We start from the raw sequence: 11964 nt of genomic DNA on the forward strand, positions 1-11964 counted from the left end.
CTTTTTATGATTAGTAAGTAATATTAGATTTAACAGTGTAACAACTTTGAATACTTTGGAGTAATGTGTTCACCTTTCTCTCACTACAGTAAAAAGAAAACATGAACAATAGTCAACAATTTAATATATCAACAACATATCTCAGTAAAGGATTGTGAAAGAATCAAAACTTACACAAAAAGTAGAACACAAAAGAAGACGCAACACGAGGTTATCTTCAAAAATAAATAGAGGACAACAGGAGATACCAAGAACTGTCTTATCAGGAAAAAAGGGCCGAGCTCACCACTTTCATCATTTGCAACAATATAATATACTTCAACAGAATTGAACCACTTTACAAGGATGTTTCTTTCAGACTACATCTGATTCAAAAACAAAAACAAAAGCAAAAAAAAACATTCTGAGCTTTGCTTGAGGAGGAGAATGATTCTAGTGAAAGGCATAAGTGTTTGTGCCAACAACTACTACAAGTTTTACAAACGCAAGCTCTGGGCACTTGGATGTACAGTACTAGGGTTACTTTTCAACATGTTCTCCACAACTTCCATGATAACCATGGATTGACTTTCAAGATACTTGAAAGTCTCTTCACTTTCTGAAGCTCTTGCTGCAATTTTAACTAATGCATTGCTTATCAGGCTGTAGCGTGTCGCTGCAATGGACTTCTCATTGCTATTAAATTCGATCCCATATGAAAAAGGTTGTATTATCTCACTTTTAGCTTCCTTTGTCCACCTTTTCAAAATGTACCGTTCTGGGATGCATTTGATCCTCAGGTGATCGAGCACTTTCAAAGCATGACAACATAACATGCCCATAAACTCAAACTTTTTGCAGCTACATGAAACATCATTGCTTGACGCATCATAATTAACATGATAATCTTTAACACCTTCTACCATGTTAACATTGTAGTTGGAAATTGTTCCTTCCTCACCCAAACAATCAACGTCACAATCAGAAATCATCAATACCTCCTCTCTGAATTTTTCAAAAACATTGGGAGTGTATATTCTTGCAGCTTCTCTTAACAAAAATGAAAATAACATGGCTGGGATTGTTTGGTTTGCTTTGACATCTTGTTGAACCTCTGCATATCTTCGCTCCTCCACTAGTCTATCATAATGTTCAAAAAAAGATGAAAGGTTTGATTCCGAGTTCAAATATTTTTTCAAAACATTGTACATGCTTTCATTCCTCTGAATAGTTTTCATGTCGGCACAAAATGTATCACGTCCATAAGCTAAAGCCCATTTTTCTTTATCATTAAACAAATTTGTCAACCATTCATTGCCCACAAGGTCATGTCGCATTAACATATCATTCCATGCCAATAAAAAACTATCTTCATCATCACAATCAAGCACACACTTGCTAAAGTCACTTTTGAAATCACTTTTGCTGTATATATGACTTAAATGCTTGGATGCATTTTGATATACATGCCATGCACATACTCGATGAAAAGTCTCGGGCCATACTTTAGCTAGTGCACCTGCCATTGCTGTATCATGATCGGTCAAAATTACTTGTGGTCGTTTCCCTTTCATAGCCTGCTCAAAGGTTTGAAACAACCACTCAAAAGTCTCAACTGTCTCATCATATACCAGTGCTGCACCAAAGATACTCACTTGATTGTGATGATTGACACCAATAAATAGTGCAAATGGTCTTCTAGGGTTGTTTATAGCGAGTGTAGTATCAAAACATAGAACATCTCCAAAATAATCATAATCTACCCTTGACCTTCCATCTGCCCAAAAAATGTTTGTTATAAGGTCATCTGCATCAAGTTGCACTGAACTAAAAAAGGATGGGTCATCTGCTGATTTACTTGCTAGATATTGCATCACAGCTCCTATATCTCCACATGAAGGTGAACATGTACGTTTGGTTCTTAGGTAGTTCTTGAAATCCATCGACAAAAATGCCAAGTTTTTACGGTCGCCAGCTTGTTTTTTTGGTGTTATGCCCGATTTATCTGGTGTATCTGCATTTGATGGATTCCTGTGTGACCTTAGCGTGTGAACTTTACTTTGACTGGCAAGTGGATGGTTGTGAATGGGCTCAAACTCTACTACACATAACTTGCCACTCAACCCTCTCTTCAAAAGTAGTTTTGCAGGACAACCACATCTGGCATTTGGCTTCATCTTAAATATTCCATCTTTCTTGTGTGTCCTAGGATAACCTTCTTTGTAACATACAAACACCTTTCGCACCAGCAAGCCTTTACTATTTTTTCTCCAATTATGTATTCGAACACTGAATCCTAGTTTACGAGCATACAAATTGTAAAACTGGAATGCAGTATCTTCATCATCAAACTCCATACCAACCTTTGGCACACCACTATTACCCTCAAAATTAGCAGCATCTTCCATGGGGCGACATTGTTTAGCCTTGTCACTACTATCAATCACCATAGAAAGGGTACCGATTCCCACAGGGGGATTAAGGGTACCGATTCCCACAGGGGGGTTAAGGGTACTGATTCCCAAAGGGGGATTAACCATGCCCTGAGAGAGGAGAAAAGAAAAAGGTCAAAGACCATGTAGCAATTTCACAATTAATTACTCCCGGAAGCAGAAACCAAAATCACCTTTACATGAAAAAGATACATGTTAGGACTTAGGAATTAAAGTCGAAGCAACCACTGAACCTGTACCATGAACAAACAAAAGAATCATAACCATATAGAATTTAAACACAGTTAGAACCAGACTTACAAATGCAGCATGACTTCATAATGTTATATAATGGAGGAGGATGCATCTAAGGTTTGTAATTAAGAGAACCATAAAAAAGAAAAGGAAAAGATACAACATCCACATGATACAATTTAAATTGCAACTTGCCACTATTTTAAATGAACTTTGTTGGCTGTTCCACTTTGAGCCAGAACACAGCTTTATGTTTTTGCAACAGCAACAGTAAATTAATGTCCATATGGTGCCAGCACAACTGCCAATGCTCCCGTTGATTGCACCATGGTAGAGGAATAAATGCAGCAGAGTAAATAAAGTTAGAAGGACTGGACTAACTCAAACATGTGTTTGCTCATGTTGCCCAAATACTAGGAGTCTTAAGTCAAATCCTTCCTTTACTGTTGCCTTCTGCAGTCAGATGCTATTCAAAGATCTAGTTGAGCCACATTAAACTTCCCTTCTCCAATGTGCTCAGCTTATATGTGGCTCAACTAAGTAAAGGAAATCTTATATCAAAAAAAGGAGGCATTAATGTTTCCTGCGTTCAGTGGAAATAACCTTTTCAATCAGTGCATGACTGAATAGTAAATCATTTGAGGCATATATAGACATGTAAACTTTGGAACAAAATGCATTGATCTTTCCATTGACAAAGAGAATATTCATTTTAGTTTGTGCATGGATAAAGACATTTGTCATGACTTACAAGATAGATATAATATAAAATGAGATATTTTCAATCTCACAAAAGGACAAATACTCTATGAACAATAAATACCTCCACAAAATTGATCATTTTTTCTCTTAAATTGCTTGTTTCCCAGGTAGTTTTTTTTTGGGTGGAATGGCTTCATTCATTTACTCGGATATAATGCATTAATTATAATGATGGACGTGCATAGAATCTTATCTGAATGTCAATTTCCTATTTTAATTACCCATTTATTGAAAAATCTCATTTTTGTAACTTCTATGTTTTAAATTCATGATACTACACCTTGAAACTCGAATAGTACATTATTAGACACAGAAATCTACAATAGATAGACACAGTAGTTTGGTTGTCATACAGCACATGTTAACATCCAACATCTCTCATAATCTCACTCATTGAACCATTAACTATTTGAGCCCAAAATTAAACTTGCCTTCAATATTACCATGTGAATGAAGTATTGCACATTGCAGAAAATAGATCAAAGTCGGCTACTTTTAGCCGGGGGATGATGTGCCGTACCACACCAAGCTCAACCTAGGTCTTAACAAAGTGAGACAAACTCCGCCAAGATCGGCCAAGCTTGAGAACAAGCCCTCCACATCATCGCAGGATCAAGCACTCTAATTACCATGCATCGATTGAATTTAGAACCGTTAACAGGAGTAGGCAAAGGGTTGCCTTTACAATCCTCCGGCTTGGCTTCGTAGCAGAGACGTCAAAATCAGTGTAGGACTTGCTCCGCATCAGCTCACGCCATGTTATTTACGCCCATATCCTCGAGAACTTGGAACAGGCATGCAAACACCACGAAGAAGACAAACTCAGCACAAAATGATTCGAACTTCAAACAGAACTTTATATGGAAAAAATCGGTTTTCCAGCAATTTTTGTAGGCTGGGCTCGTCTACTGGTTTCCGCCATTCCCCCGCCCAGTTCAGTTCAATAGGAATTCCGGCCACCCCAGTCCCATTCTCATTTCTTGCTTTTCTTATTACTGATCATGTAACCCCAAACAAAATCCCACTTCATCACTTAGGCAAATGCACATTCTATATCTACGATTTACCCCATACTTTAAGCTGTGAATTCACATTTCTATACGACCGGCTTTCTTTTCCATCCTATATCACCAACCCGTCCGAGTGAAACACGACTAAACAGCTTCAAAACACAAACAACTTATTAGAAAAGCATGCGATAATTCTAAAGCATTCAACACGGGAAACCGATCACAGATATATAACTACAATCAAAACCCTAGATCACAGAAATCCACCTTTTTCCCCATAAATAATCAACCAAAAACTAACTACTGACAACTAAACACACACAAACACAGAAACCAGAGACAGAGAGCGAGCGAGAGAGAGACTGTCCTCTTACCGGCGACTGAGAATAACGAAGAGAGACGTCTGATCGGAGTAGGGTTTGCCGGAGAAGAGACGGAGAGACGCCGAAATCTGAGAAACAGGGATTTCCGGAGGGATGAAGAGCAATAGAAAGACGTTCCCGCCGGAGAAGCAGCGTTCGCCGGAAAGAGATCGAGAAGTAGGGTTTGCCTGAGGGAAGGAGAGCGGTGGGATGTCTATGGGTGCGTCGCCGCACGGACTTCAAAGGCGATGAATTTTTTTGTTTTGAAGGAATTTTTGAAGTTCGGTAGCCTTTAAATGGGTCCCACAGAAACGGACGCGTGTCGCTCACATGTAGCGATCTCCTGATATACAGCAGAGCCCCATGGTCAGTGATGCTGCATCGCCACCGTCCATCCTAGCCATCGGCGGGAACCACTATGACAATAGGCAAGACCCCATTAGCGGACTCAAACGGATCTGGTTCATCCAAACATCCTGTCCAACTCCAGCATTCCAAAATGATGCAATGCTACGGTGGACTCGGTATACACCAATCCACGATTCAGGATCTAAACGGTTCCAAATGCACGCGGAAGCTTATACGATATAGAGTCCGAATAGAATTCTGAAAAACAGATTTTTGGGATTTGTGCGCTCTGTTTCGACAGAGACGGTCCAAATAAAAATTGTGCGCGATTCTCACAGCTTTCCAACGAATCCAGAAACACCAGATTCGGAGAAATAATGTCTGATTCACGAAATCGACACCGGGACTGTTAAACGAGTCCAACACAGATTATCGATTTTCAGGAGTAGACTGTTTAAATCAATTTTTGACCCTTCAAACATTAAAGTTTGCGAAAACTCAAAACTGACAAAATGAAGGTTAGATTCAGACATTTCCAAAACACTAAAGATCGTAATTTTTCAATGTTTCTAAAATCCTCTACGGATTTTTGAATATCCAAAATGATATAAAAAATATTGTTGCAGGAAATAACATTCAAGTATTCGATGACAACAGAAATTGATATTTTCGAAATACAAAAACAATGATTCAATAAAATAACCAAACACGAAAGATGTGGGTTTTGATCTTAGCTTTTTAGATAATCAAAAAAATTTAATTTTTATGCAGGAGATCTTCAGTTAACGGCAAAATACTGAACACTATTAGGAGTGTTCTAAACCAGATAAATAACAGTGGGTTACTGTCAGTTCGAGACTTTGACAGTAATTTTCAGAGCCTCAAACGACCAAATCATGAAATAGTCTCAACTACAAACTTGAACAATTGTCTTAGCTTTTCAAAAAGCTAAAGAACGCGAAAATCCGTTCCGAAACGAGTCTGACATGGCTGTTTTATCAGAGACTTCTCTGTTATCACGAAACAACGATTTGGCCTTTTTGAAAACATCCGAGTTCATGCATACATGGCAATAACCCGAGAAAAAAATTAATTTCAAATAGACAATCGATGACGTAAAAGACCTCTAATATGCATTCACCAAATAACAATGATCCAGTTACAACTTAGCAACAATATGTAACGAAAACCGCAATATATAAATGATAATAGTAACGAAGGGAAAAGAACGAAGAACTAATGACGATATCCGGCTTGAAGTGGATAATGGCCGTCGTTGGGAAGCAACCGACGCTAAAAGGAGAACCACAAACAGTAGGGATGGATGAACAACCACCACGAACAAACTCAGAACAGCCACCATGAATAGAACCTCTTCATAAGAGCACCTTCCACGCAAAAACGAAGTTCGGTTTTTCTTTCACACCAAGATAGATTTCTTTTAAGCACCAACCACACCAAAACTTGTTTTTTCCTCACTCTAGCACCAGCCACACCACCAATTTCGAAAATCAAAAAGACCCCTCACCCCTTGGTCTACCTCCCTAGTTAAGGGCTTAGGTTACTTGGGAAGAGCCACAATAAAGAGACCTTGGGCCTTCCCAAGCTTTGCACCAAAAACGAGTGTGCAAGCCTAGATTTTGTCAAATGCTAATAACTCCACCAACAGTCCATTTGTTACTTTGGGCTGGTCAACATGAATTCAAATGAGGTCCAAGATTCTAGCATTTCAAGTACGAATACAAAAACAAAATCCCAACTTGTATGAGAAGTGGTTTCGAACCTATTTAATCGAACTTTGTGATGTTCAATTAAGTTGGATGATTGTTTGGATCCAAATCAAATCCACTCCATATAATGATTGATTTCACCTATTTTGATATGGACTCAATTGTGGAAGAACATGATCCACTCCAAATTCAAACTCAATGCACCAATTACTTGAAGTGAATCAATTTGGTGTTGCTTCAGATCCAAGCTTCAAGCTTCGTCCACTGACGGAACCCATGATTATGTTGTCACATCATTACAGCATCCAAGTTGGACCAGTGGGACCTGCTTCAAAGGCACCACCTCAGTTTGGCATTGAAGGCCCGAGTGGGGACCCACAAGGGCAGCGTCCCTGAGAGCTAATTTTGGCCAAGTCAAAATTGGTTCTACTAGTTTTAGCCTCAATTAGTTTAACTAGGAATAGCCAAGTCAAAAAGTCTTTTATTAAACTTAGCCTAAGTCATAAGGTGTTATTTAATTTTGGTCTTAGGTTTAGGAGGTGTTAACTAGTTTTAGATTTGCATTTACCCTTCTTTTTGTAAATTGTGAGGTGGCTTTATGAAACCCCTTAATCTATATATATCCTTGTAATTCTTCCTTTAATCGAGAAAATGCTAATATGAAGTGAATATCTCTCACTCTAAAACTCACCTAACTCTCTTTTGGCTCTAACCACTCTCACGTCTCTCTTTTCTTCATTCGCTTTTCCCAAGCTCAGAAGGGCATACCTCTAGTAGATTAGTACTCCATTGTTGTTGTCCAAGGACCCAAGTCCGAGTTCAATGGCTCACTCAAAGGATACGGTGGCCCAGTCATTCTCTACTGCATCTCGAGTGGATCCGACCTCGATCTGGGTTTTACCATAGCTAAGCCTAGTCATCCCCAATAAGTTAACATGTCTATTACCTAAGCCCAAACCCACATTTAACCCCCATTGTCTAAAGTAGTTCCCAATATCCTGACAGAACTTGTTTGTTGTTAATAGCATATTGCTGCCAGACTTGCATACGCCATATCTTTTTAATCGTAGTGAGTCTAAGTTTGAAATTTGAACCATAGCTTCTCTAATGTTTCTTCAATTGACCCCCACCCCCCATCCCAAAAAAAAAATTTATCTCTGTAAGACCTATAATTTTTTTGAGATTTTAATCAAAATAATGAAGAATTTTAATATAAAAAATCTAAGTCATGAAAATATTGATTTGATGTTTATCTTAGAGAATTAAGGTTATTCACATTTTTAAAATTTGAAATTTAAGTATTAATTAGCCAAAATAATTAAAGTAGTGTTTAATTGTTAATTAATCACAATTAATTAGCAACTATGTCTAATTAACCTTAAGTGAATAATTACATTTGAATTATTCCCTAAACTATGAATTTAAATTAAAGAAAAATCTACTAAAGTGTTATTGTAGAGTTTGGATCTAGATCAAATCCAATTGAATCAAATCTGAATCAAACATCCAAAGTAAAAAAATTATGAATTGAAATTTTTAAAAATAAAATAAAGACTAACATGAAATTTTCATAAATTGAGGTTCATAAAAGTAATATCAACAAACAGCGAAACTAACAAATAATAAAATATGTTAAAAAGGTAACTAGGTAGTTAGAGTTAATTGTAATGAAACTAACTAGAGGCTGATAAAGGAGGGTGGTTTTAGTATAATCATTGACTTAGAATTTGTAGCCAATAGAATTCTACCAAGATCCCAAGAGAAATCTTTACAAATCATAGAAAAATAAAAAAAGGAAAAGGCTAGAAACCTTAGCGTCTTTGTAAGTTTCCAAATTGATGAAAGCCTTCACATGTTTATGAAAGTCAAGGGTCATATATGAGATTTTTTTTTTTAAAAGATGATTGGATTAATCTCAACCCTCCATCTTCTTACGAATAATATAAACTACACATCTCATTGTAATCATTACTTCTTGCTTATAAATATCACTCCAAAAGAAAAAGGAGAGACATCCAAGAGCCTTCTTTCTCTTCTTTTTCTTTTATCTCCCTCACCCACGATTTTGGGGTTTGTTTATCTTCTCTACTTGAGTGTAATGTAAGGTGCCCATTTGAGGAACTCTATCCTACACTAGTTGTGAGTTGAAGATCAAAGAGTGAAGTGGTTCAAGCTAGTTTACAACAACAAGATAAGATAAGTAAATTTATATTTTAGGTATTTTAATGTTTATTCAAACTCTTCTCTCTCTCTCTCTCTCTCTCTCTCCTCAATCATACAAACATGTATTGCATAATACATATGGGTATGGAGAGGGAATTCTCATGGTATGAACCATGATTATTTTTACGCTTATGTATACACTCTCTTAACTCACACACTATTTTGGCAAAACCCATGTTGAAATGGATGTGCACCAACTTTAATGGTGTTTCGTCATTTCAAAACCATGTTCAATCAAAAATAGTAATTCATGTTTTTAGAAAGTTGTCATTCTTGAAATTTATAGATATGCATCTCACAAATTTTGCTTCTCTCTAACAAAATCGTACTTATGAGATTATCATGCTTAATAAACTTCTTACAAGTAAATACATGAAGTTTTTGTGATAGAATTCACAAAAGAGAAAATGATTTTTTTATGATAGATAGTCCAAAATGATTTATGAAGAAAAGAATAATAGATAGCTATTATTTTTATTCATGTCCTAGTCAAATTATTTATGCATTTGATAAAAGAAAGAAAATTGTCTCAAATGATAGTGGTAGAAATGAAATTTGTTTCAAAAAAGAAAAGAAGTCAATAACTATAAATATGTATACTGTGCATAATATTTTCTTGCATTACTTAAAAAAAATTTACTCTTGTGTCAATTACCCCTCTATATAAGTGTTAAGGAATGGAAGAACAAATATATATATATATATAATGTGCATGGACAATCCAGACTAGGTATGTGTAACATCCCAAATTTTCTATTTCGAAAATCACATAATTTTTTTTTTAAACAGTTTTATAAAATTGCAGTGAAAAATTTAAACGGGACAAAAACTTAGCGTATTACTTTACGATCACATCATTTTTCACATATACATCAAACTTAAAAATTAACCATCCATAAATCAAATAAACATTTATTACATTTCAAATTTAATAATAACAGTCCATTTTAAAATTGAAATCAGAGTCTTAAACATTTATAAATGCTCATAATCCAAAACAGTCCAAGGAGTGGAAAAGGCTTAGCTCGGTCCCTATCGCAACCTCCCGCCATCGCTTGTGAACTCATTCACTACTTAAAAACATTTAAATTCAATAGGGTCAAACAAATAATGCCTCATTAGGGTAGAGCTATTCAGAACACATAAATTAAAACAAGTAGGAATTACTTTCATCTTTCATACATTCAACAAGATTAAATACAACACAAATATAAATATAAAGTTCTAATATATCATTCAAGCATACATTTGTGAAATTACTTTCAATCAATCATCTACTTAAGCATGAATAATTAAAGATGCATGAACCTACCATTGCAAAAGTTGACTTTATGCATGTCACTTATTATTTTTAATTAGGTTTTCTTTCTTATATGATGCATGACATGTCTATCTAAATGTGCCATCAGATTAGGTTACAGTTCTTATTTTTGTGAGTACAAACACAGGCAATAGTCCTAGGTCAGGGCTACGACGCAGCAATCAAGGGTGACATTGGACTAGCCGAACACCATTCGCTAGTGTCGGGTGAGGGACGCCAAGAGCAAGAGAAGCTCTCACACTACCATCCTGATGCATCAGACTTTACTCATGTGATTCTTTGCCTCCACGTTGCAATTTAATGTAGATGGTTCCCCTATCTTCATGGCAGGAGAGGAGCAACCTTCCATACTCAATTTTGATACCCACGAAGCCAGACTAGTACCACTTACCTTCTCTTTATAAGTATTGATCTTTTAGTGTTACATGTTTAAACCTTTGAGTTAATTATTTTATATGCAATACTCACATAATAGTTCAACTTCAAGACCTATGAATGTACATTTGAAATATTTAATTCGGTATCATTGCACGTGCTTCTTTTTTTTCAAATTTAAGCACTTAAGCACAATTAAAGCAATGAATTCTCTATTACACTAAATGCATACAATCATTCACATCATCATTATCATATACACAGTAGTCAACTAAAAAAAATACAGCATGCATAGTCCATTAACATTCCCATTTAATTCGCAAGCGTAGGGCCATGAAAGCATGCTTGTGCATTAGCACATTACTCAGGTCATGCCCCATAAATGGGCACTTAATTTCCTGCCGCAAACTAACTTTTTATAGTTCATAAATAATCTGATATTCATTCGAAAAGTCATACATGAACATGCATAGAATTTGCAAGTATTTGATAGTCGGGTCTTAAGCCGGTTCAAACTTGCGAAAGCTCGATTCTGCTTCACTATTACAGAGGTTACAAAAAAAAATTATAATATTCAGTCAGAGATGAAATTTTTACAATTTGCAAAGAATTTTGTCAACCACAAACCGTTCGTAACAATTCCTTTGGACGAGGAAGTTACGAGCAATTTAGTTCAAGCCTATACTTTTTTGTTCTGACTATCACAGTTCAGTGCACAACCCATAAATAGAGCCCAAAATTTTATAGAAACTGTAAAATTTTGTTAACTTTTCAACGCAATAAACCATTCGTAAAAACTCCTCTGCACGAGGGAGACATGAATGATTTATCGGTCAGGTGTCAGGCCAAAATTACGTATTAACGGGAAATATACATTCGGGTGAGCCAAAATAGGCCACTGAATTCATATTTTTAATTGTTTTTCACATGAACATCTTAAATAAATATTCAAAAACATCACTACATTAATTTTAGCTATTCTAATATGGATAAATCTTATTTTTGCAGCTGTTAGGCCAAAAAACTGATTCGTCTTCCCGAACCCTATTTCCTCATAAATAGTTTCAATATTTTTGCAATAAAGCACATCAAAAACATGTATTTTCTCATAACAAAAATAAGGAAAAGCATGCTAATTGCTATACTACATGCACATGAATATTAACT

At 36.0% G+C, this 11964-nt stretch overlaps 1 protein-coding gene across 4 annotated transcripts; it reads right to left on the reverse strand.

The window, feature by feature from the left end:
- Positions 1-297: 297 nt before the first annotated feature.
- Positions 298-5107, reverse strand: LOC149821805 (protein FAR1-RELATED SEQUENCE 5-like). 4 transcript variants are annotated; one of them, XM_089980604.1, is made up of 4 exons: positions 4813-5107; positions 3949-4590; positions 2606-2665; positions 298-2522 (listed from the first exon to the last, which is right to left on the reverse strand). In XM_089980604.1, the coding sequence occupies exons 3-4, from the start codon at positions 2624-2626 to the stop codon at positions 477-479; spliced, it is 2067 nt and encodes a 688-aa protein (XP_089836730.1). In that variant the 5' UTR covers positions 2627-2665; positions 3949-4590; positions 4813-5107; the 3' UTR covers positions 298-476. The 4 variants fall into 4 exon arrangements, with proteins under 4 accessions (XP_089836730.1, XP_089836728.1, XP_089836727.1 ...); XM_089980602.1 differs by having other exon boundaries at positions 3872-4590; XM_089980601.1 differs by having other exon boundaries at positions 3860-4590.
- Positions 5108-11964: the final 6857 nt, after the last annotated feature.

The sequence above is a fragment of the Nuphar pumila genome, chromosome 11 (assembly GCF_984573655.1).
Source record: "Nuphar pumila chromosome 11, dmNupPumi1.hap1.1, whole genome shotgun sequence".
NCBI classification, from domain to species: Eukaryota; Viridiplantae; Streptophyta; class Magnoliopsida; order Nymphaeales; family Nymphaeaceae; genus Nuphar; species Nuphar pumila.